The 25,168-nt window shown below is 34.3% G+C and overlaps 7 protein-coding genes across 9 annotated transcripts; 4 read left to right on the top strand and 3 right to left on the bottom strand.

Moving 5' to 3' along the window:
* Positions 1 to 726: 726 nt before the first annotated feature.
* On the top strand, positions 727 to 2,914 carry LOC148175356 (cytochrome P450 6j1-like). 2 transcript variants are annotated; one of them, XM_088036004.1, is made up of 5 exons: positions 727 to 1,729; positions 1,777 to 1,989; positions 2,042 to 2,293; positions 2,339 to 2,531; positions 2,584 to 2,914. In XM_088036004.1, exons 1-4 carry the CDS (start codon positions 826 to 828, stop codon positions 2,506 to 2,508), a joined length of 1,539 nt encoding a protein of 512 aa, XP_087892130.1. In that variant the 5' UTR covers positions 727 to 825; the 3' UTR covers positions 2,509 to 2,531; positions 2,584 to 2,914. The 2 variants fall into 2 exon arrangements, with proteins under 2 accessions (XP_087892130.1, XP_087892129.1); XM_088036003.1 differs by having other exon boundaries at positions 2,339 to 2,914.
* A 1,425-nt stretch (positions 2,915 to 4,339) lies between these two features.
* Positions 4,340 to 6,107, bottom strand: LOC148175357 (cytochrome P450 6k1-like). Its single transcript, XM_088036277.1, has 4 exons — positions 6,039 to 6,107; positions 5,146 to 5,992; positions 4,887 to 5,099; positions 4,340 to 4,838 (listed from the first exon to the last, which is right to left on the bottom strand). Exons 2-4 carry the CDS (start codon positions 5,984 to 5,986, stop codon positions 4,420 to 4,422), a joined length of 1,473 nt encoding a protein of 490 aa, XP_087892403.1. The 5' UTR covers positions 5,987 to 5,992; positions 6,039 to 6,107; the 3' UTR covers positions 4,340 to 4,419.
* An 805-nt stretch (positions 6,108 to 6,912) lies between these two features.
* On the bottom strand, positions 6,913 to 9,362 carry LOC148175358 (cytochrome P450 6k1-like). 2 transcript variants are annotated; one of them, XM_088037297.1, is made up of 4 exons: positions 8,635 to 9,362; positions 7,732 to 8,587; positions 7,473 to 7,685; positions 6,913 to 7,414 (listed from the first exon to the last, which is right to left on the bottom strand). In XM_088037297.1, the coding sequence occupies exons 2-4, from the start codon at positions 8,579 to 8,581 to the stop codon at positions 7,011 to 7,013; spliced, it is 1,467 nt and encodes a 488-aa protein (XP_087893423.1). In that variant the 5' UTR covers positions 8,582 to 8,587; positions 8,635 to 9,362; the 3' UTR covers positions 6,913 to 7,010. The 2 variants fall into 2 exon arrangements, with proteins under 2 accessions (XP_087893423.1, XP_087893424.1); XM_088037298.1 differs by lacking the exon at positions 8,635 to 9,362 and having other exon boundaries at positions 7,732 to 8,628.
* A 78-nt stretch (positions 9,363 to 9,440) lies between these two features.
* On the top strand, positions 9,441 to 11,233 carry LOC148175359 (cytochrome P450 6k1-like). The gene is made up of 3 exons (XM_088037296.1): positions 9,441 to 9,562; positions 9,613 to 10,925; positions 10,968 to 11,233. The coding sequence occupies exons 2-3, from the start codon at positions 9,617 to 9,619 to the stop codon at positions 11,138 to 11,140; spliced, it is 1,482 nt and encodes a 493-aa protein (XP_087893422.1). The 5' UTR covers positions 9,441 to 9,562; positions 9,613 to 9,616; the 3' UTR covers positions 11,141 to 11,233.
* A 2,601-nt stretch (positions 11,234 to 13,834) lies between these two features.
* On the top strand, positions 13,835 to 15,539 carry LOC148175360 (cytochrome P450 6j1-like). Its single transcript, XM_088035845.1, has 3 exons — positions 13,835 to 14,790; positions 14,834 to 15,298; positions 15,345 to 15,539. The coding sequence occupies exons 1-3, from the start codon at positions 13,926 to 13,928 to the stop codon at positions 15,515 to 15,517; spliced, it is 1,503 nt and encodes a 500-aa protein (XP_087891971.1). The 5' UTR covers positions 13,835 to 13,925; the 3' UTR covers positions 15,518 to 15,539.
* A 3,022-nt stretch (positions 15,540 to 18,561) lies between these two features.
* Positions 18,562 to 20,462, top strand: LOC148175361 (cytochrome P450 6k1-like). Its single transcript, XM_088036653.1, has 5 exons — positions 18,562 to 18,628; positions 18,674 to 19,551; positions 19,595 to 19,807; positions 19,863 to 20,114; positions 20,160 to 20,462. Exons 2-5 carry the CDS (start codon positions 18,678 to 18,680, stop codon positions 20,336 to 20,338), a joined length of 1,518 nt encoding a protein of 505 aa, XP_087892779.1. The 5' UTR covers positions 18,562 to 18,628; positions 18,674 to 18,677; the 3' UTR covers positions 20,339 to 20,462.
* Positions 20,463 to 20,561: 99 nt separating this feature from the next.
* On the bottom strand, positions 20,562 to 21,561 carry LOC148175362 (putative RNA-binding protein 18). Its single transcript, XM_088036654.1, has 4 exons — positions 21,357 to 21,561; positions 21,215 to 21,301; positions 20,950 to 21,160; positions 20,562 to 20,903 (listed from the first exon to the last, which is right to left on the bottom strand). The coding sequence occupies exons 2-4, from the start codon at positions 21,292 to 21,294 to the stop codon at positions 20,601 to 20,603; spliced, it is 594 nt and encodes a 197-aa protein (XP_087892780.1). The 5' UTR covers positions 21,295 to 21,301; positions 21,357 to 21,561; the 3' UTR covers positions 20,562 to 20,600.
* Positions 21,562 to 25,168: the final 3,607 nt, after the last annotated feature.

Consider the following 25,168-nt stretch of genomic DNA (forward strand, 5'->3'; position numbering starts at 1 on the left):
TTTTGAATTTTTTGCTTGCAGGTCTAACTCAAAATAAAAAAATATGTATATTAAATTTTCTATCTCTGATAGTTTTAAAGTTACAGCTATGAAATTTGGCAGATTTGATGCTTTTGAGAAACTTCTTAAGTTTGTTAAAATTCAAATGTTAGAACAAGAGGTGGCGGTTTTAGAATTTTTTCATTGTGGATTAAATAAAAAAAAATAATTCAAAATGTTTACGTTCCTAATCCTTCGCATTTAAAATTCTTAAATTTTCGGCTTCGAAAAATTTTAATATAGAATTTTTAAATTACAACAATAAAATTACAGTTTAAAGTTGTTAAATATCATCATGAAAACTGAGAAATAAATAAATTTACTCGTAATCATGACACACAATTTATTATCAATCGAGTTTTAATGCAGTCACAATAATTTCCCGACAGTAATTGCTAAATTAATTGCTAGTAAGTCACAAATAATGACTAATCAAATTACTTACAAAAATAAAAATGCCTAACAGGCTTCCTTATTCTAGCCTAAGAAAATTTAACTTTTAACGAAAAGTAAAAACATCTAACCTAATCATCAGATAAAACATCTAGGTAAATATTGCAAAACCATAAAAAATTGTAGGCAATTTGTCAAACAAATAAAATAATTTCGCAGTTAGGAAAAAAACGCAATTAGGTACACACACGCAATAACTTGATTTGTTTGTTTACAGTACAAATTGAACCTGCACTATAGCACGTGTAGAGATAGTAAAACTAAAACTCTAATTTTTTAAATTGTAATAAAAATGACGCAAAGTTGACGCCTCCGACTTAAGTTCAAGTTCAAATGTATAAATGTTCAGATAAGATTAACTTCAGTTTGTTTCGCACTGTTTATCTGACAGTAACGATGTTGATTGTGTATCTCGCCTTACTTTTCTGTATCTACTGGTACTTAACGAAAAATGTCAACCATTGGAAAAAGAAGAATGTGCCATTCCAGCAACCATTGCCCATCATCGGCAACATGCTCAACGGTGTCCTCATGCGTGTTTCCTTCGGTGAATTCTTCCATGAAATTTACCAGAAAACCACCTCACCCATTTTTGGCCTCTACCTTTTCCACAAACCAGCGCTGTTAATCAAAGACCTTCAAATTATCAAGAGAGTTTTAATTAGTGATTTTCAATACTTCTACGACAGGAATGCAATGAACAACAAGAAGGACGATCCGATTAGTGCCCACATGTTGTTCTTCCTGAAGAATCCAGAGTGGAAAGAAATAAGATCGAAGATTAGTCCCGTTTACTCCTCTGCGAAGATCAAAGCGATGTCTGGACTAATCGGGAAAGCCGCGTCTGATATGGTTGCCTACATCAACAAAGAGAGTAAAAATGGAGCAGTTGTTGACATGAAGAAAGTGACAATGAAGTTCACCGTCAATGTTATAACATCAACAGCTTTTGGAGTTGAAGCTAATTCTTTCGAAGACGACAAAGCTCCGTTTCAAGAGATCGCCAACAGGATGTTGAACTGGGAGGACTTTATGATATCGTTTCGAATTCGGTGTTACTTTCTAGCACACTCCTTAGTTAAGATCTTCAGGATGAAATTGATAGACCCCTTCTGTTCAAATTTCTTAGAAACGAGCTTCTGTAAAATCATGGAGCAACGAATCACATCTAAGAACAAGCGCAACGATTTGATAGACATCCTACTTGAGTTGAAAAAAAGTGAAACACAATTCTTAGGTTTGTTAACACGTCCATCGGACTCTGACTAATTTTTTTTATTTAAGAGGATGACATTCTGACTTCACAGGCTATGGTGTTCTTTGTTGCCGGATTTGAAACGAGCAGCTCAACCATCACTTTTGCACTGCACGAATTAGCTTTTCACCCCGAAATACAAGAAAAAATGAGAAATGAAGTCGAGGAAGTGTCCAAGAAGCACGGCGGGATTACTTATGAAGCGTTACAAGAGATGGAGTTCTTGGACATGGTTGTCCACGGTACGATACTAATTACTAATAATTTGTTATGCGTATTAATCGCCGTTTGTAGAAACTTTGAGAAAGTATCCAATCATACCAGTGCTGGATCGACAATGCAACACACAATACACAATCCCAGAAACTGGTACAGTCATAGAAAAGGACACTCCCGTTTTTATCCCAGTCATATCTTTACATCACGACCCGAAATATTTCCCCGATCCTGAGGTGTTTGATCCGTGGCGGTTTTCCCAGGAAAATAAACACAAAATTCAAGGGTGTACTTACATACCTTTTGGTGAAGGACCGCGGAATTGCATTGGTAAGATTTAAGGCACATTCATGGAGCCTTTAAGTGAGTTTTCAGGTGCGAGATTTGGGAAAGTAACGGTGAAGATGGGATTAGCCAACATTGTCAAGAATTTTGTACTTGAGCCATCTGAAACCACTCGGGAGAAGATCAAGTTTAATCCGAGAGCTTTTGTTATGTCGCCTTTAGGTGGAGTTAACTTGAGAGTTATAAAAACGGGAAATTGATTTTCTTGATGCAAACAATAAAAGTCCTCATTTTTCTATTTTAAATGCATTTTTCGAAGGAAATTTAATTTTCAGTAACCTGATTTGGGATGAAGATGGGAAATTTGGTGGTGAAGACGGAAAATTGAATTTGGTGCCAGGAGAGTTTTCGTTTACCGGTGGAGCAACGGACATTTGTTTAATCGAATATTTGGATTGAAAATTCTAGTTCTAATATAATAAAAAAGGAGAAGAAAGCATTCAGCAGTTCCACACGAACTGAACCTGACACATTAAAAACTAAAACATCTTGCAGAAACATAATTTTGTTAAAAATCGAATATATAAATCGTAAATTAACCAAAACCATGAATGGTTGAATTGTTTGCTTCTTGATACTTTAAATAAACACCTTCTTTTAACTACACTTTCGTTCATCTATTTTAATTAAATTTTTCGCTTAACTTCACTTATTTTTTTTTCACTCAAAATATAAATTCCAAGAATTTAAAATTAGTGGACAAATCAGTTTGAACTATTTACTAAACACATCAGATACTGAATACACAAAAAAGTAATTTCATAATTTGTTTTTGAATTAAAACTTTGTTAAGAAAATTTGTCACAGCCGTGACAATAATTTAACAAAAGTTGGCAAAACTGGTTGAAATCTGTGGAGTCAAAAATTGATAATTTGTATACAAAGTAACAAATTGATATTGCAGTTTTTGCACTAATTAAAGTTAAAAGATATATTAGAGAAATACTGAATACTTTCCAAATTTGGTGATTTAAGGCTTAAACATGTACACAGTTGGTTTTAACAACTCCTATTAAAATGCTCACATGTTTAAGAAACTCTGGATAGGCACAAATAAACGTATCGTTCACAGAAAGGTAATCAACAATTCTGCTAAGGATTTCTTCTTGAAAGCAAAAAATCAATTAATAATATAAATATTTTGTATACTGGTGAATTCAAAATCAAGTGAAGTCAAAATATCTGAATCAACTAAGTAAAAATATTCAAGCAATTAATACCAAATATCCAACAATATCTCATATTTTGTCCAAATAAAGAAGTTAATTGAGGGTGGATGTAGGTATTGTCTAGCGGATATAAGTACACTTGACCAATTTGTGAAACCGAAACTGGGGGCTGTGGGCGCCTTCGCCTGTGTAAAATATAACTTACTTTGTTCAAAATGTTACAAGCATTAATAAAATTAGTCTTTCTGCTTCATTATTTTCATTTTTTAGCAACGTTTATTTAAAAAGTTTTGCTTTGTCACGCCCGTTACAAATGTATGTCACACCCGTTACAGTTTTCTAAAAAATACAGTGCACAATTGAATTGGTTATTCTAATTGCAAAGAGGCTTAAAATGTGTGCCTATAGTTCATATATTTGTGTGCTAAAGGAGAAGGAATCTGACTTTTGTGATTTGCAGAAATATAGAAATATGTTATTAAAAACAATAAATTTAATTTGTACGCCTCACACCCGTGACACCACAAATTAATTTGCTGCTCTATGATTTGCAATCGTAACTTAACAAATTTTATTTAGATAATTTGCAGCACTTTAACCTACCTGATAACAGTGTACTTCTGCTTGAAAAAGCTCTTAGTCGTAAATAAATTAAAAAAATGTTGTCATTTTGTCACACCCGTGACATATGGAATTGCTGCATTTAAAACCTTGAAAATTTCATCTTTAGATTTCAGTCATCTATCATTTTTATTTTTTGATTGTTTTCGTTTTCCAAGTCGCCGAAATTCAGAGAATCAATCATTTTACAAACATTTTATTTTGGGGACCAGAAAGAGAGGAAAGTGAGGATTTACCGAAGAAATAATTCACTTTTTTTTATTTATTATCGTTTAAATAACCACTATGTAGACTACTTTTAGTGCATTTCCTTAAATTACTCTAAACAACTTTTCGAACCTTCAGCGGTATTCCTTTGCTTAAAGACAGGACAAGACATTTAGGATCAAACCGAATTTTCTTCGGAGTGGCCTCACATGGTTCCACCACAAAATTTTGCAGAATGTTAGCCAACCCATTCTTCACTGATAATTTTCCAAATCTTGCACCAATGCAACCACGTAGTCCCTGACCGAAAGGCATATAAGCAGATTTTGCAATTGTACTAAAATTTTCTGAAGTAAACCTCTCAGGATCAAAGGTTTCAGGATCAGGAAAATAGTCAGGATTATAATGTAACGCCAACAATGAAACAAAAACTGCAACACCCTCCTCGATGACAGTTCCAGTTTCTCGAATTGTATACCGAGTGTTGCATTTTCGCTCCAAGACCGGCACGATTGGAAACATCCTCAGCGTTTCTGAAAACTCTAGATAAAACAAAATCGCTAAACCAATTGGTATCGAACCTTTCATTACGAGGTCCAAATATGTCATTTCATTGATCGAGTCGTAATTGATCCCACCGAATTTGTTCGCCACTTCATTGATCTCGTTTCTTAGCTTTGTTTGTACTTCTTGGTTCAAAGCGAGTTTGTACAAAGCAAATGCGATGGTTGAACTGCTTGTTTCAAATCCGGCGAGAAAAAACACGAGAGCTTGTGCTGTTAAAATATCACCATCTAAAACGAAGAAAGTGTTAAATTGTAGTGGTACCCCAAGACAAACCTAAGAACTCGTTATCGCTCTTCTTCAGTTCAATTAAAATGTCGATCAGATCGTTGCGGCGAACGTCCGATTTCATTCGCAGGTTCATTATCTGCCAAAACTTCCGGTTTAAGAATTCTGTGCATTCTGGATTTAATAATTTCATTCTGAAGATTTTGACGAAAGCGTGAAGCATGAAGTAGCTGCGGAAGCGAAACGCGGTTCGAAAATTGTCCCAATCAACCAAATCGTGCGCTGTTTTATAAAACCGACTGTTTTCGTCTTTGAAACAATGCGCCTCAACTCCCCAAGTTGTCGTTGTGATTACATCAACTGTATACTTGACAGCGATGGTTTTTACATCAACTTCAGGCTGAGTTAAATTCATTAGGTATTCCTTCATTTCCATAGCGACATTTTGCATTAGAGGATACATCGATTTGATTTTCGCTGCTGAATAAATCGGAGAGATTTTTTCTCTTATTCCCTTCCATTCTGGATTCTTAAGGAAGAGGAGAACATAGGAGGCAATTGGGTCGTCTCTCTTGTTATTCACCAGTAGTCTATCGCAAAAATACTGAGAGTCTGTAATTAAAATCCTCTTGATCGTCTCAAGATTTTTCAAAATCAAAGCTGGTTTGTGAAGAAGGTAAATTCCGTAAACTTCATCTTTGGATTGATTGTACAACTTGTGGAAGATATCTCCCCACGACGCACGCAGAAAAACGCCGTCAAAGATGTTACCAAAGAAAGGCAAGGGTTGGGCGTAGGGTACATTTCTATTTTTCCAATAACTCAAGGTGTGGATCGAATACAAGCACAGTAAAACGACTATTACTGTTAAAATATACATGAACGCCATTATGAACTGCAATTGGGAAGAAAATTTGATAAAACTGACTAAATATACCTACAAGCACTTGCTAGCTGCAGGAACTAGACGTCTTTTAGTGCCTCAATTAGCACAGAATTTTTGTCATTGTAATTAATAGAGGCGTAATTTAACTTGAACGGAACTAATTAATGCCGCAAAACAAAAAAAATATATAAAAACTTAACAATACAAATGTTTAATTTCTGGTTCATTAAAATTTTTAATTTATTATTTTCAAGTGTAATAACAATAGAAATCGAAATTTTAAAATTTGGGTTGTCCTAATAAATAATGAAATCTAATATAATGTTTTAGCAGCTTTCTCTCTATAATTTTATTGAAAATGCTAAATTACAAAATCATCGGACAAATTAAATACATTTTAAAAATCTTTATTTTGGCACTAACCAATATTTTTATTTTTTTGCTTTTAAAACTTAAAACTCAGAATTCTACTGATCAGGCAGTGAAACTTGAGAATTTACTCTGTTTGATTCGTTTTTTAAAAATGAATTGGTACAAAAAATTGTTAATAAAAAAAATGACAAAAAGTATTCTTTAATATAAATCTTTGGTTCTGTAACCATTTTCTGTAGGAAAATAATTAAAAAAAAATGGCAAAAGTTTGATTTATTTCATCTCCATGACGAAAACGTTTAAAAAACTCAAAATTTGCTTGTTAAGAAAATTTTCAGGTATTTATCGAACTAAGATCGTTTTAGTTTTCCCAATATTGGACTTTTGATTTCTTCAGATGAAAAACCCACACAAATTGAAAAACTCTAGAGAATCTAAAAAACTAACTTTCCAAGACTTTGCAGATATTTTATAGATACTGATAGCAGCTCAAAATTTTGTAGACCAGAAAAAGAGGACAGTGGGAATTTACAGAAGGAATAATAATAAATCCAATCTAATTTTTAGACATTTTAGCGTTTAATTCACCACTACGTGGATCTCTATTTTAGCTACGTAGTTTTTCGTTTAATAAGCTCATTTCCTTAATTTTTAACTATTTTTCGAAGTCGCAGCGGTATTCCATTGCGGAGAGAAAGCACGATACCTCTCGGATCAAATTGCACTTTCGTCGGAATGGTTCCATCACAAAATTTTGCAGAATGTTGGCTATCCCAGTTTTCACCATCAATTTTCCGAGTCTTGCCCCAATGCAACCACGAAGTCCCAGTCCAAAAGGCATATAAGCAGATTTTGCAACGGTACCGAAATTTTCTGAAGAAAACCTATCAGGATTGAAGATCTCAGGATTGGGGAAATAGTCAGGATTATTATGTAGCGACAACACTGAAACAAAAACTGGAACACCCTCCTCGACAACAGTCCCAGTTTCTCGAATTGTGTACCGAGTGTTGCATTTTCGCTCCAGGACCGGCACAATTGGGAACATCCTCAACGTTTCTGAAAACCTTCGATAAACAAAAACAGGATCAACAGGATCATGAAATTGATATCGAACCTTTCATCACGAGGTCCAAATATTTCATTTCGTTGATCGAGTCGTAGTTGATCCCACCAAATTTCTTCGAAATTTCATCGATTTCGTTTCTTAGTTTTGTTTGTATTTCTTGATGACAAGCGAGATTGTACATAGTAAACCCAATTGTCGAACTGCTCGTCTCGTATCCGGCGAAGAAAAACACGAAAGCCTGTGCTGTTAAAATATCACCATCTAAAACGAAGAAGTTGTTAAATTGTAGTGCCTCCATGTTAGCAACCCAAAAACTCGTTGTCGTTCTTTTTCAGTTCAATTAGAATGTCGATCAGATCATTGCGCCGGATATTCGATTTCATTCGCATATTCATTATCTCCCAGAATTTCTGGCTCAAGTACTCGGTACACTCCGGATTTAACAACTTCATTCTGAAGATTTTGACCAGAGGGTGAAGCATGAAATAGCAGCGGAAGCGAAATGCGGTTCGAAAATTCTCAAAATCAACCAAATCGTGCGCTGTTTTATAAAATCGACTGTTTTCGTTTTTGAAACATTGAGCTTCAATCCCCCAAGCTGTTGATGTGATTACATCAACTGTGTATTTGACAGCAATTTTTTTTATATCAATTTCAGGACAAGTTAAGTTCATTAGGTATTCGTTCATTGCTGCAGCGGCGTTTTGCATTAGAGGATGCATGGATTTGATCTTCGCCACTGAATAAACCGGAGAGATTTTCTCTCTTATTTCTTTCCACTCTGGATTCTTAAGAAAAAGCAGCATGTAGGTGCCAATAGGATCGTCTCTCTTGTTATTCACCAGAAGTCTATCGCAAAAATATTGAGAATCGGTTATGAGAATCCTCTTGATCGTTTCAGGGTTTTTCAATAGCAAAGCTGGTTGGTGTAGAAGATAAATTCCGTAAACTTCGTCTTTGGTTTCGTGGTACAGTCTACTGAAGATAACTCCCCAAGACGCACGCAGAAAAACGCCATCGATGATGTTACCAAAGAAGGGTAAAGGTTTAGCGTAAGGAACATTTCTATTTTTCCAATAACTCAAACTGTGGATACAATACCAGCATAGTAGAACGATTAGTACTATTAGTACTGTTATAATATAAACAAACTCCATTAGAAGCTAAAAGAAAAATAGTTAAAACTGACTTTAAATATGTCTGAAAGTACTTATTGAACTGCAGGGGCAAAACTTCTTTTCGTGGCTCATTCAACACTTTATTTTGCTATTATAATTCTTATTGTAGCGCAATTGACCTTGCTCATTAACGACGCAAAAATCCATAAAAAATTAACAATACCAATATTAAATTATTTTTTGTATTAATTATTTTGTTTTTTAATTCTGTTTAATTTAAGAAGTCAATTGACCACAATTTTGAAATCATAGATTCTACAACGTAATTTATGGTTTATCTTAGTTTTTATACACGAATTTCAAAAGTGATTTAAAAAAATCAGAAAGCTGAAAATTTTAGTTAGATGACTGAAAAACCTGTGAAAGTCAAGATTTAAGAACATGAAAATGAATTTTAGCATCTATAAATTTTTAGAAGGTCTTGAAGCTCGGAATCTTGTTTAAATGAATTTCATTAACAACACAAACTTTATTGGCACTTTATCTGTGTTATTCACATTTATTAAGACTCATATTCCCGATTTTCTAGATTCAAAATTCAAAATATTCTAAAAATTAAAAAAAAAATTAAATTGTAAATTGGTTAAAACTCGTTTTTACAACTTTCAGATCACGAAATTTTGATTGAAAAAAAATAAATTCTATTTTATTCACTATTATTCATTATTATTGGGCACTGCTCCGAATTTGCTTACCAAGCTAAAAGAGACTGGAAAAGTAAGAAAATTGTTATTTAAACTGAGTTTGATGCGGAAATTTCTGTTACTCTAAGTTGCTTGAAATTAATTGGAAATTACTGCGGGTTTTTATAGTTTGTTTATTTATAAATCATTAAACATTACTCCACGTGCGCTTTGTTAAAACAGCTAATACTTAACAATTAATGAAGACGTTCTAACTCCACAAAACCTTTGGAGGTGAACACACAATTTTTTGAAGAGCTTTTGGCCCAAATCTAAGGTAAATATCTCTAAATTCGAAATATATTTTGACAAACGTTTGTTTTATAGGTTAATGATGACGCTTCTTTATTACATAACAGCAATATCGATTTTGCTTTATTGGTATTTCAGAAAAACTTTTAACTATTGGAGAGACAAAAACGTCCCGTTTGTTAAACCATTGCCTATCGTCGGTAACGCCCTTAATGCCGTCCTATTGCGGTCATCTTTCGGCGAGATTTTTCATGAGTTCTATCAAAAAACCAAAGAACCAGTTTTTGGTATTTACCTTTTACACAAGCCAGCTCTTTTGATCAGATGTCCTAAAATTATCAAGCGAATTTGCATTTCTGATTTCCAGTTCTTCTACGATCGAAATGTGTTAAATAACAAGAGAGACGACCCCATCAGCACGCACATTCTGTTTTTTCTCAAAAATCCAGAATGGAAGGCAGTAAGAGGGAAAGTTTGCCCAGTTTATTCATCGGCGAAGATCAAGGCGCTGTCTTCGTTAATCCAACACTCAGCTTCCGAATTGAACAACTATTTAATAGAAGAATTGAAAAAGAATCCAATCATTGACATGAAAAACTTGGCGATAAAATTCACTGTTGATGTCATCACATCGACGGCTTTTGGTGTTGATTCCAACGCCTTCAAGGACCAGAAAGCTCCTTTTTTTGTAGCAGCACAGAGGATGGTTAACTGGGACGACTTCGTTACGTCCTTTCGGATTAGAAGTTACTTCTTATTCCATTCAGTAGTGAAGATCCTGAGACTAAAACTGTTTAATCCTACTAGTATCAAATTCCTGGAGGAGAACTTCTGGGCGATCATGAATCAACGAATAAAGTCGAAGGTCCAGCGTAACGATCTGATAGATATCTTGCTTCAGTTGAAAAACGATACATTTTTGGACGGAGATATATTAACATCGCAAGCTGTCGTTTTCTTTGGCGCGGGATTTGAAACGACAAGTTCCACAATTGGATTTATCCTACACGAACTAGCTTTGCATCCAGAGATACAAACCAAGCTAAGAGAAGAAATCAATGAAGTATCCAACAAGCACGGCGGTATCAATTACGAGGCGATCCAAAGCATGATTTACTTGGACATGGTCTTTCGAGAAGCTTTAAGAAAGTACCCAATTGTCCCAGTTTTAGAACGAAAATGTAACTCTCAGTACACAATCCCGGAAACTGGTACTGTCCTGGATAAGGACACTCCAGTGTTTATCCCAGTATGGTCGCTCCATCACGATCCAGAATATTACCCTGATCCTGAGAAGTTTGATCCTGAACGTTTCGCGACGGAGAATTTAAACCAGATTCGAAACTTCACGTATTTACCTTTTGGAGAAGGACCACGGAATTGCATTGGTACGTTTTAACAGTTTTACTTGTTAATCAAACTTGTTGCAGGTGCAAGGTTCGGGAAGTTGGTAGCGAAGATTGGAGTGGCTAATATTGTACAGAATTTTACTCTGGAACCGTCTGAGCTCACTCCAGAGAAACTCGAGTTTAATCCCAAAGGATTTGTTCTTTCGGCGGTGGATGGGGTGAAACTGAAAGTTACGAGGATTAGGGAATTCTAGAAAGGTGTTTGTAGATTTTTTATATTAATTATTGTTGGAAATTGTGTACTGGAATTTTCAATGTTAATTTTTCTGATTAAAAAATTCAAAATAGTTTTATCAATTTCTAACACCTAAAAATTTAAAAGTTTGAGATTGCAAACTCAAAATCACAGAAGTTTTTTAGAATTTTACAATTTTGCACAGTTAATAAGCAATGAAGAAATAGTAAATTTCATTGCTGTCGCGTTAAAACTGCTAAAATTACAAATATTTAGTTTGAAAATGATTAGAAATTTTGCCATGATTTCAAAATAAAAATTTCTAAAATGGGTTTCTTTTCCTCTAGAATTTTACAATTTTGCACAGTTAATAAGCAATCAAGAAGTACTAATCTTCCTAAATTTTATTGCTGTAGCAGTAAAACTACCAAAATTACAAATTTTTAGTTTGAAAGCGTTCAGAAATTTCCTCTAGAATTTTACAATTTAACACAGTCAAAAAGCAATGAACAAATTGTAATATCCTTGTATTTCATTGCTGTAGTGTTACAATTGTCTAAGCTACAAATTATAGTATAAAATATTGTAAATTTGGGCTCGATTCCAAAATAAAAATCTGTTAAATGGGTTCCCTTCCCTCTAGAATTTTACAATTTATCACAGTTAATAAACAATTTAAAAATAGTAATGTTTGCAAATTTCATTGCTATAGCATTAAAACTGTCAAAATTACAAAATTTACTTTAAAAAAATACAAATTTTCTTCACTTCAAAATAATACCTTACAAAATTTGATCCTTTTTTTGAGAATTATACAAATTCTTACCGTCAATAAAGAATAAAAAAATTGTAGTCTCCATAAATTTTATTGCTGTAGCGTTATAACAAATTCACAAATTTAATTAAAAAAAAATAAAATTTTCGCTTTACTTAAAAATAAAAATTTCTAAAATAGGTTTTTTTCCTTCTAGAATTTTACGATTTAGCACAGTTAAAAAGCAATGAAAAAATTGTAATTTCCTTGAAATTCATTGCTGTAGGGTTACAACTGCCTAAGCTACAAATTATAATATAAAATATTGTAAATTTTGGCTTGATTCTAAAATAAAAATCTGTTAAATGGGTTCCCTTCCCTCTAGAATTTTACAATTTATCACAGTTAATAAACAATTAAAAAATAGTAATATTTGCAAATTTCATTGCTGTAGCATTAAAGCTGTCAAAATTACAAAATTTAATTTAAAAAAATAAAAATTTTCTTCTCTTTAAAATAATAATTTACAAAATTTGATCCTTTTTTGGAGAATTTTACAAATTGTTACAGTCAATAAACAATATAAAAAGTGTAGTTTCCATAAATTTTATTGCTGTAGCGTTAAAACAAATTTACAAATTTAATTAAAAAAAAATAAAATTTTCGCTTTGCTTAAAAATAAAAATTTCTAAAATAAGTTCCTTTTGCTTTAGAATTTTACAATTTTGCACAGTTAATAAGCAATTAAAAAGTAGTAATCTTCCTAAATTTCATTGCTGTAGCGGTAAAACTACCAAAATTAAAAAATTTTTGTTTGAAAACGTTTAGAAATTTTGTCCTGATTTCAAAATAAAAATTTCTAAAATAGGTTCTTTTCCATCTAGAATTTTATGATTTAGCACAGTTAATAAGCAATTAAAAAATTGTAATTTCTTTGAATTTCATTGCTGCAGTGGTACACCTGCTTAAACTACAAATTATAGTATAAAATATTGTAAATTTTGGCTTGATTTCAAAATAAAAACCTCTTAAGTGAGTTCCCTTCCCTTTAGTATTTTACAATTTATCACAGTTAATAAACAATTAAAAAATAGTAATATTCGAAAATTTCTTAGCTGTAGCATTAAAACTGTCAAAATTACAAAATTTAATTTAAAAAAATACAAATTTTGGCTTCACTTCAAAATAAAAACTTACAAAATTTGATCCTTTTTCTTGAGAATTTTACAAATTGTTACAGTCAATATACTTCTAAAAATTGTAGTCTTCATAAATTTTAATGCTGTGGCGTTAAAACAAATTAACAAATGTAATTAAAAAATTAAAAAAAAAACGCTTTACTTTAAAATAAAAATTCCTAAAAAAAGTTCTTTTTGCTCTAGAATTTTACAATTTAACACAGTTAACACAGGGATGAAAAGATAGTAGTTTTCCCAAATTTCAGTGCTGTAGCGTTGAAACTGCTAAAGTTACAAATTTTTAGTTTCAAAATGATTAGAAATTTTGGTTTAACTTGAAAATAAATATTTCTGGGTTCCATTGTATCTAAAATTTCACAATTTAGCACAGTTAATTAACAATGAAAAAATAGTAGTGAATTTAATTGTGCGGTGTTGAAAAAACGTTAAAAAGATAAACAAAATCGAAGAAGTGGAAGGATGAATGCAAACATTTTTCGTTCCCCCGGGCAAGGCTACAATAATTACACATTTAATTGAACTTATAACTTGAAAAATTCTATGTAATCTATCAAATTCAACTTGACCGTATTTTCCCCTTATTTTTCCGCTCGATGTAAAGATTTATTGAACTCTGATCTTATTTTACAGTCAATCACATTAATCACCACTTTTAAATAAAAACAAAATGTGTCGCTTAAGAAGCACAAAGGAGATAATTCTCAGCCAAAAGTTTCATATCATTCAAAGCAAACATAGTATTTAAATGTCAATCAAAGTATACAAATCAAATAAGATAATTGCATGTTTGTTATTTATAAGAGACAACACTGAGAAGAGATAGTTCAGTTTTGCACGAACTCCTCGTCAAAATGTACACAAACACGCTCGTTCTCTTAGTAACATTTTTCCTTGCTATCTACTTCTATTTCACTAGAAACTTCAATCACTGGAAGAAAAAGAAAGTTCCCTACGTCCCTCCACTTCCATTCTTTGGCAATGCCCTTGAAGTCTTCACCTTCCAACACAACATCGGTGCTATGGCTCGGCAGATCTACGACTCCACCACAAAACCGTTCATCGGATTCTTCATCTGTGACGACCCCTACATCCTCATCAGAGACCCCGAGTTAGTCAAAGCCGTCTTAGTCAAAGACTTTTCAACTTTCAGTAACCGAACGATTACCGAAAACAAGAGAGATGACCCCATGGGCTCGCACCTCCTCTTCATGCTGAAGAATCCCGACTGGAGAAACATGCGGCGGAAAATTTCCCCGGTTTTCACCTCTGCGAAGATGAAGGCGATGTTCACTCTCGTACACGAAGCGGTTATGGACATGATAAAATACATGGAGAAAGAAGCGGAGAAAAACCCCATCCTGGACATAAAAGAAATCGCCGGGAAGTACACCACAGAAGCCATCACCTCGACTTCTTTCGGAATCAACGCGAATTGTTTCAAAGATGGAGACGCAGAGTTCCGGAAGGTCTCCCGAAGGATGTTGAACTGGTCGATTTGGGAGCGGGCGATCTCCACGACTTGTTACTTCATAGCGCCACGGTTGGTGAAGTTATTTCGGTTGAAGTTTGTGGACACTCCGTCGGCGGATTTCTTGAGGAATGCCTTCTGGAAGACCATGTTGGAAAGGGAGAAAAATAAGTTTGTCCGTAACGATCTCTTGGACATTTTAATCGAAATCAAGAACGAAGAAAACATAGACGACCCTTACAAACTAGGTGAGATTGACGTGTCTGGTTCTCTTCTATTTTGTTGTTCTAGAGGGTGATAAACTCGTAGCACAAGCAACGCAGTTCTTCTTGGCAGGGTACGAAACGACGAGCAGTGCTCTCTGTTTTGCTTTCTACGAGTTGGCGAAGAACGTGGACATACAGGCAAAGGTGCGACAGGAAGTGCAAGAAGTCCTCAAAAAACACGGCGAGATTACTTACAGTTCGCTCAAAGAAATGACGTATTTAGATAAGGTTGCTAAAGAATCCCTGAGGAAGTACCCTGTGCTGTCTTTTCTTGACAGAAGATGCGAGTCTGATTACCAAATTCCCGGCACGGACGTTGTTTTAGAGAAAGAAACTCCAATTTTCATCTCAGTTTGGGGGCTACACTACGACGCGCGATTTTATCCGAACCCTGAAAAGTTTGATCCTGAGAGGTTCTCTGAAGAGAACGTCAACTCGAGACCGCTTTTCACGTATTTGCCGTTTGGAGAAGGACCTAGGAATTGCATCGGTAAGTCTGGATTTGAGTACTGTTTTGTTCTAATGGGTCTGTTTAGGAGCGAGATTCGCCAATACAACTTTTAGGGCGAGTTTGGCGAAAATCATTTCAACTTTTGAAGTTGAGATGTGTGAGAAGACTCCGGATCCTTTGGTGACTGATCCTAAAGGATTCCTGCTGGCGCCTATCGGGCAATTGTATTTTCGGTTTAACAAAATTGATAATAAATAGAAAGGCTTTTATTTCGGCTCAATTTATGCATTTTATAGACGCGTAATTTGACCTTTTGATTACGCACGATCTATCTGTGCAAAATATTATATTTCATTGACTTCTCTGCCCTTTCTACGATAAATAAATTGATTGCCTATTACACAACCAATCAGTGCAATTAATAAAAATATGTTTATATTAAAATTCCAACTTCAATTAAGACCAGACTGTGAAACAATTAAGGGTATAATTATTGCTTTTAATTATACGTAATTATGTTCCATTATAGTTGATAAATTCTCAGGACTTTATACTGCAGTGGAAGACGCGTGGAACTATTTATTAAATTACTGGAAATTTGTGGTTGAGATACAACAATAGTTTTACATTACAGTCATTCAAAGAACAATAAGACGAAATATTTATTTCTTTTATCACAAAAAATAAGCTCTTCTCTAGAACTTGACGCTGATGGCAGAAGTTTTCAATAATTAATATCATAAACCTAATCAAGCTGGCATTTGAATTTGATGCGTCTTGACATTTGTGAAAATAATCGGTGCTGCCAACAGTTTTTAGAAAGTACCTAAGTATTGGTTGGAAGACTTTCAGCTAATATTAGATATAAATTGGGGAAAATATTTTGCAAAAATCTTTGCAAATTATTTTTAAAATGTTCTAAAATTTTGAAAGAAAAATTCTCATTTTTATTCGTAAAAATTCGAGAAAAAATGTGATCGTGTCAAACCGAAGATATGAGTTTAAATAATTAGTCTTTATTGCATGAGTGGCTGTAAACATACGAGTGTTTTAAAAGGCCACGAATGCCATGAAAAACTTTTTCAACGTGTATTGTACAACAGTTTATCTACGATTGTTCTTCAGCGCTGTCGCGGTTAAATTGAGCGCCCCTTAAACATTCATTTTAAACGCTTGTACAGGGTCCGGCAACACTTGTGTCCACCCCCAAAATCGTCTTTAATTTTAACGAGAAAATTTTGAAAATTTGCATACGCTCACAGTTGACAAAGCTCTAGAAGCTAACGCAAAAATTAGTTTTTTATCACTCATAGTTTTGGCGTCGCGACGGCTTAAAAATCTAATTTTTAGGTAATTGTGCGGTTTTGTGATATCGACCCCTAATTTAATTTTTTTTCAATATAAATGTGTTAAGAATATCTCAGTTGTTATTTTAAATTTTATGCAAATTGTCTTCAAAATTTGAGAAAAAATGCTGTTTTATCAAGTTAGTTTCCTATTTCATTACGTCAAAATTGGAAACTACGTTTACACCGGTCTGTCAACATCTTGTGTCACAAATGACATCTATTCTTTGGCTCGCTTTAGATTGTAACAAAAGTCTTACTTGGTGAAATTGTTGCTTTATCAATGTTAATTAATGATTTCTGGTGTCCATAAAGTGCAACATGCCCGTTTTAATCAAAATTAACTTTTATAAGAGTGAATGAAGTGACTTGTGAAATTTTGGTGTAAACGTAGTTTGCCGCTGCGCTGTCATAATTTCGAAAACTAACTTGATAAAACAGCGTTTTTTTCGCAAATTTTAAACACAATTTCCGCAAAAACTCAAAAATTGCTAAAAATTATACTTCTTAGGCGTCGCGACGCCAACCAAACCGTGATAAAAAATAAATTTTTGCGTCAGCTTCTAGAGCTTTGTCAACTATAAGCGTACCCAAATTTTCAAAATTTTAACTTTAAAATTAAAGACGATTTTGGGGGTGGACACAAGTGTTGCTGGATTAAGTTTAATCATCGCTCTGATGATGATAGCATTGCTATCAAAACGCGCGTCAGCATTTTTTGTCAAATTTGGTGTTTGGGGAATAAATTGTAATTTTGATAATAAATAACTACTATACTATGAAAGTAGTTGCTTAACTTCTTTTGGATTGCATTTAAAATGCTTCTATCAAATGCAATTTTTCGATCTATGCTTTGGTTTTTCTTAAAATTTCTTTCTTGAAGAATTCTTTGGATTATTTCTAATCTTTAAACTCTCCACAATACCTCGAAACTATACTATACTTCCAATAAGTTTCTGTTAATCCTTCTTTGCTTAATATTAACCAGGATTTGCTAGAATCCTTTATTACTGAAATCTCTGAAATTTTTTCCTTTTATTTTCAAATTCCTTTAATTTCTTCAGGATTTGCTAAGGTATGTTACTCCTGGATTCTTGATGATACTTCCAAATATATAGCCAAGGCTTTTTTACAGTTCTCCGGACTTAAGAATTGACCCCGATCTTCCAGTTGTCCCTAAGATTTTCTGTGATTCTTTATGGTTGTCCACTGAACTCTTTAAAGTTCCCAATGATGATTTTCGTAATTCTCTACAATCCTCTAGGATTTTTGACGGTTTTTCAGGAGTCTCCATATGTCCCGAGACTGTAGATGGGTTTTTATCCAATAAACAACAAGTTTTAAACATCTAGCCAATGAATGAAGAGTTGCAGGTTTGGGTGTGTTTTTTTGTTATAAAAACTACTTCGATAACCATAAGCCAATCAATGATTTTTTTTTAGGTTTATTGCGATTTCAGTCGCATTCTCCATTTTACTATGAAGAAAGGGGCGGATCCAAAATGATTTGTCTTTTGCTCTAAAAGTTGGTACCTAATTAATAAATTACTTTCAATTATTATAGCTCTTTAAATTAATTATATTTCCTTGAATTTATTTTATTAGATTTGGACACACTTAATTTATAAACAATTCTCGTGATACATTTCTTAATTGTGACCGCCAAACCTCCAAAGAGACAACCTTGAATTCAATCCATTTTTGCATGTAATTCAAATCTCTGTAATTAACTATCGCGAAAATTATCTAATAAACCAAAAAAACTGTTTTCTATAAAAACCATCAACACCATTAATTTCACGTGTATTCAAATTATGATATTAAAAACGGGGCCATTTTCTGCGACCTCTATAATAATATGTGGTTGAAGCTTAATTTCCCACGAACGTGCTATTATTCCATCAACCACATAATACCGTCCCATCTAACAAGTCTGTAATTTTAACAAACAAAACATGCAACTTTCTATAAAAAAGCAAACGTCTTCCTGTAGCGAATTTCAGTGTTTGTCGAGGAGTAGTAAGGTAAGATTCCATTAAACTAACACAGAAACATCGAATTTCTTTTAGTACCATGATTCTGACATCGTACTTACCCATCGACACACTGATTCTTCTATCTGTCTTGATTTTCCTCCTCCACAAGTACCTGTCACGCAACTACAACTACTGGAAGAACAAAAATGTCTTCTACTTTCAACCGACTCCTATCTTTGGCAACTTCTTTGAAATCTCGACGTTCCGTACAACAATCGGCGAGCATTTAGCAAAGTTGTACAACCAAACGAAGGAACCTTTCTTTGGGATCTACGTTTTCAACAAACCTCACTTAATTGTACGAAGCCCGGAGTTGATCAAAACGATTCTAATCCGCGATTTTAACAATTTCGATGACAGGACTGTGGCGTCTGCTTCTCATGATGTTTTAGTCTCCGACATGCTCTTCGTTAATAAAAATCCCGACTGGAAGAGCGTCCGCGTGAAAATGACTCCAGTTTTCACCACAGGAAAACTGAAAGGAATGTTACCACTAATCAATGACGTCGGGGAGACCATGAAGAAATACATTGACAATCTGATTCCTCACAACTCCGTCGAAGCTAAAGAAATTTGCGCCAAGTTTTCCACTGATGTAATAGCGAGATGCGCGTTTGGAATTAACGCGCATTCTTTTAAATCCGAGGATGCCGAGTTTAGAAAAGTTGGTCGCTTAGTCTTCGATTTTCGTTGGAAAACTGCGATTCAACAAACTTCGTACTTTTTCTTACCGGCTTTTGTTAAGTTGTTTAGACTAAGTTTCATAGATCCCAAAGCCGTGCTGTTCTTACGCGACACTTTCCAACAAGCGCTGAAGCTGCGACAAGGAAGCAAACAGAAGAGTAATGATGTCATTGATGCTATTATCGAGATGAAGAACAACGAAGACTTCTGTAAGGAACTAAACTTCGGTAAGATGAAATAACCCTTGATTTTGTTTATCGTTGATATTAGAGGGGGATAAAGTGGTGGCGCAAGCTGTACAGTTCTTCGTCGCTGGATTTGAAACTACGAGCTCCACGATGGCGTTTACGTTGTACGAACTTTGCATGCACCCTCAGATTCAGGAGCGGTTAAGAGAGGAGATTCAGACGTGTCTTCAGCAGCATGGGGGCCCCACGTACGATGCTATCCAGAGCATGAAGTACTTACACATGTGTGTTTGTGGTAAGATCAAATTAATGATCCATCGCGGTATAAAAAGAGAATTTTGCGGATATAGAAACTCTTAGAAAATACCCCGTGTTGCCCTTCCTGGACCGACGCTGCAAGCAAGACTATAAAATCCCCGGAAGTGACGTGGTTATCGAGAAAGGAACCCCCGTCTACATTCCAATGTTCGGGCTTCACTACGACGAAAATTACTTCCCGGAGCCCCACAAATTCAAGCCTGAACGATTTTCAGAAGAAAATACAAAGAATTTGACTCCCTTCAGCTACATTCCGTTCGGCGATGGTCCAAGAAACTGTATCGGTAAGAAAAATCCTCAAAAGAACCCAAATAATCGTATAATTTTAGGTGAACGATTCGGTTTGTTGGGTACAAAACTGGGACTGATTCATATTTTGTCGCAATTCGAGGTGGAGAAGGCCCATGATACGCCCATGCGCTTGGAGTTCGAGCCCAAGAGTTTGGTTCTTGCGTCAAAGGTGGGACTGCCGATGAAGTTTAGAAGACACTTTACCTCCGCCGCTTAGAGATCGGCACTTAAAAAATAATAAAAAAAAATGTAGAAAATAGACTTTTTCTTTCTTTACAGGTTTATTACTTTCGCTTCGGGGTTTCCGGTTTCTTTTCTTACAATAAATTACATAAATACTTGTTAGTAAATTTAATACTTAAGCAATTAGGTCTTCTGATCAGTTAAAATCGTTACAACACAACCAACTTCACATAAATGCAAAAAATACTAAACACATTTAGTTAAAAAGTCCTGAGATTCCTTCATGAAATTTATAGTTATCTACTATTTTTATGTTTTGTGTAAGGTTTGCTATGTTTCTCATGCCTCTTTTGTACAGTTTTGGCTTTCAAATTAGTATAACTGGTAACTCCTTGTTTATTGTACTGAAATTGCGTAATAACCGACGGCTTCGTCGCCACCGTTTCGTTTATTCTAAGCTCATCTTCAGCCTTTTTTTCCATCAACTTCAACTTTGCTTCAATGGCTTGGATCTGAGATTCTCTATCAGTTTTCTTCTCACATTTTGACATTGCTAGAGCTGGGATGTTGATTTCAGGCCGTGGTTTCTCTACATCCTCCTAAAAACTGCAGTTAGGATTTGTACCCGAGATACGACAAACTCACGTTGTTGACACTGTGGGCCCACATTACTGTTACATTCCTCTGGCCAACCATCACATTGTGAAGTAGTTCCTTTGCTTTGACAGCGTCGTCTTTACTAACATACGTCACAAAAGCGTATCCCCGGGGCTGCCCGGCCAAAGGTCCCGTCCGATGAAACAACAAATCAAACTTCTCGATGGCACCATGTTTTTGCACAAGTTTCAAAAGGTGATACCAGTAAAAGAAATGTTGTGTAAGTTTAACATTTAAATTCCTCAGAAATACTTACTCGGTGACTCTGGGATCGAGGTTACCTATCCACAGTCTTCTATCTTCCGTTGTTTGCTCCTTTTTGGTCTTTTCCATGGTTATCCTACCAAAAAGTGAGGTTAAGTGCCAAAAATCAATACCGAGAATAGAACGCTTACCTTTGGTAGGAGACAGCTCCGATATGAATCTACAAATAGATCTACATTTAAGATCTATGTTTAATGTTTCCGTGGGGCTGATGAAACATTGCTATTTATTTTTATTTCTGTTACAAACGTTTGCCATGGGGCGCGAGCGCTGCGATCAGCTGAGGTGTGTTCATAAAGCGAGACGACTGTTGGAGCGTGTGACGTCAGAGTGATGTAATTAACACTCTGAGATTCGCCAGAGTGTTGTTGCGTTTATGAACGGTTTCCCTGGTTATTTAAATGTTCGACAAATAGGTACATCACCTACATATAAAACGCAATTTTCGCGAAAATTCATGACAAAAACTATACCAAATATCTGATATCGACATCTCGCTTATTTTTTAGAATAAACTTGAGTTATTATACATCAGTGAACGCAGAATTTTACGCAGATTCCAAATTTGGGATTTAAATTCAGATACGACTGCAAAGAACCGAGTTATGGCTGATTAAAGTTTTGAAATGTTGATTTTCATTTTTTCTCATTTTTCCTTATTTTTAAAAATAAATATCTCGGAAACTATTAGAGATATTGAGATGCGGTTTGCGCCATCGTTTTTCTCGGCTCATTTTACGTTAGAAAAAGCGCTTAAAAGCCCAAAATTCGATAGTCGATTTTTTGCGAAAAAAAAATCCGACTCAAACGATAAAAAAATTTCAATTTTTTTATTTTTGGCCATAACTCGTAAACCGTTTGTTTGATCGATCTCAAATTGGGCCAGTAGATAGATCTCGAGCTCCTCTTTCGAACGATATATAATACAAAGGTATTAAACGTCGTTTTTACATTAAAAATAGTGATTGAAAATCACCCCAAAATGAGCACTTCCAAACATTGTTTGGTCAATGCCTTCTTTATTTCTTAGGTAAACTCAACAAATTTTGACTCATTTTACGCAGAATGTAACGCTGAATCCAAATATGAAATTTAAATTCAGATCCGACAACAAATAACTGAGTTATGGCCGTTTGAATTTTTGGGTTGTCGCCAGAGGGCCAAATTTTTGAAGGTTCCAAACAATTCGTGCCCAATATCTCAAAAACTATTCCAGATATTGGAATGCGGTTTGCGGCATCGTTTTTCTCGCGATTTTTTACATAAGAAATAATTTTTAGATTTTCCAATAGTCGAAATTTGCAGTTTTTTGCGAAAATTTATGATTAAAACTATGCCAAATTTCTCATATCGATATCTCGCTTATTTTTTAAAGTAATCTTAAGTTATTACATCAGTGAACGCAAAATTTTCCGCAGATTCCAAATCTGGGGTTTAAATTCAGATACGACTGCAAATAACCGAGTTATGGCTGATTAAAATTTTGAAATATTGATTTTCATTTTATCTCATTTTTCCCAATTTTCAAAGTTAAATATCTCGGAAACTATTAGAGATATTAAGATGCGGTTTGCGCCATCGTTTTTCTCGGCTCATTTTACGTTAGAAAATGTTCTCAAAAGCCCAAAATTCAATAGTCGATTTTTCGCGAAAAAAAATTGCGACTCAAACGATAAAAAACTTTCAATTTTTTTATTTTTGGCCATAACTCGTAAACCGTTTGTTTGATCGATCTCAAATTGGGCCAGTAGATAGATTTTGAGCTCCTCTTTCGAACGATATGTAATACAAAGGTATAAAACGTCGTTTTTACATTAGAAATAGTGATTGAAAATCACCCCAAAATGACCACTTCCAAACAGTTTTCGGTCAATGCCTTCTTTATTTCTTAAGTAAACTCAACAAATTTTGACTCATTTTACGCAGAATATCACGCTGAATCCAAATCTGTAATTTAAATTCAAATCCGACAACAAATAACTGAGTTATGGCCGTTTGAATTTTTGGGTTGTCGCCAGAGGGCCAAATTTTTGAAGGTTCCAAACAATTCGTGCCCAATATCTCAAAAACTATTCCAGATATTGGAATGCGGTTTGCGGCATCGTTTTTCTCGCGATTTTTTACATAAGAAATAATTTTTAGATTTTCCAATAGTCGAAATTTGCAGTTTTTTGCGAAAATTCATGATTAAAACTATGCCAAACTTCTCATATCGATATCTCGCTTATTTTTTAAAGTAATCTTAAGTTATTATACATCAGTGTACGCAGAATTTTCTGCAGATTCCAAATTTGAGATTTAAATTCAGATACGACTGCAAATAACCGAGTTATGGCTGATTAAAGATTTGAAATGTTGATTTTCATTTTTTCTCATTTTTCCCAATTTTCAAAGTTAAATATCTCGGAAACTATTAGAGATATTGAGATGCGGTTTGCGCCATCGTTTTTCTCGGCTCATTTTACGTTAGAAAAAGTGCTTAAAAGCCCAAAATTCGATAGTCGTTTTTTTGCGAAAAAAAAATCCGACTCAAACGATAAAAAAATTTCAATTTTTTTATTTTTGGCCATAACTCGTAAACCGTTTGTTTGATCGATCTCAAATTGGGCCAGTAGATAGATCTCGAGCTCCTCTTTCGAACGATATGTAATACAAAGGTATTAAACGTCGTTTTTACATTAAAAATAGTGATTGAAAATCACCCCAAAATGACCACTTCCAAACAGTTTTTGGTCAATGCCTTCTTTATTTCTTAGGTAAACTCAACAAATTTCGACTCATTTTACGCAGAATGTCACGCTGAATCCAAATCTGTAATTTACATTCAGAGCCGACAACAAATAACTGAGTTATGGCCGTTTGAATTTTTGGGTTGTCGCCAGAGGGCCAAATTTTTGAAGGTTCCAAACAATTCGTGCCCAATATCTCAAAAACTATTCCAGATATTGGAATGCGGTTTGCGGCATCGTTTTTCTCGCGATTTTTTACATAAGAAATAATTTTTAGATTTTCCAATAGTCGAAATTTGCAGTTTTTTGCGAAAATTTATGATTAAAACTATGCCAAACTTCTCATATCGATATCTCGCTTATTTTTTAAAGTAATCTTAAGTTATTATACATCAGTGTACGCAGAATTTTCCGCAGATTTCAAATCTAGGATTTAAATTCAGATACGACTGCAAATAACCGAGTTATGACTGATTAAAATTTTGAAATGTTGATTTTCATTTTTTCTCATTTTTCCCAATTTTCAAAGTTAAATATCTGGGAAACTATTAGAGATATTGAGATGCGGTTTGCGCCATCGTTTTTCTCGGCTCATTTTACGTTAGAAAAAGTGCTTAAAAGCCCCAAATTCGATAGTCGATTTTTCGCGAAAAAAATTGCGACTTAAACGATAAAAAAATTTCAATTTTTTAATTTTTGGCCATAACTCGTAAAACGTTTGTTTGATCGACCTCAAATTAGGCCAGTAGATAGATTGTGAGCTCCTCTTTCGAACGACATATAATACAAAGGTATTAAACGTCGTTTTTACATTAAAAATAGTGATTGAAAATCACCCCAAAATGACCACTTCCAAACAGTTTTTGGTCAATGCCTTCTTTATTTCTTAGGTAAACTCAACAAATTTCGACTCATTTTACGCAGAATGTCACGCTGAATCCAAATCTGTAATTTACATTCAGAGCCGACAACAAATAACTGAGTTATGGCCGTTTGAATTTTTGGGTTGTCGCCAGAGGGCCAAATTTTTGAAGGTTCCAAACAATTCGTGCCCAATATCTCAAAAACTATTCCAGATATTGGAATGCGGTTTGCGGCATCGTTTTTCTCGCGATTATTTACAGATGAAATAATTTTTAGATTTTCCAATAGTCGAAATTTGCAGTTTTTTGCGAAAATTCATGATTAAAACTATGCCAAACTTCTCATATCGA

Source organism: Gnatocerus cornutus, chromosome 5, assembly GCF_029298725.1.
Source record: "Gnatocerus cornutus isolate USDA-ARS CGAHR chromosome 5, icGnaCorn1.1, whole genome shotgun sequence".
NCBI lineage: Eukaryota > Metazoa > Arthropoda > Insecta > Coleoptera > Tenebrionidae > Gnatocerus > Gnatocerus cornutus.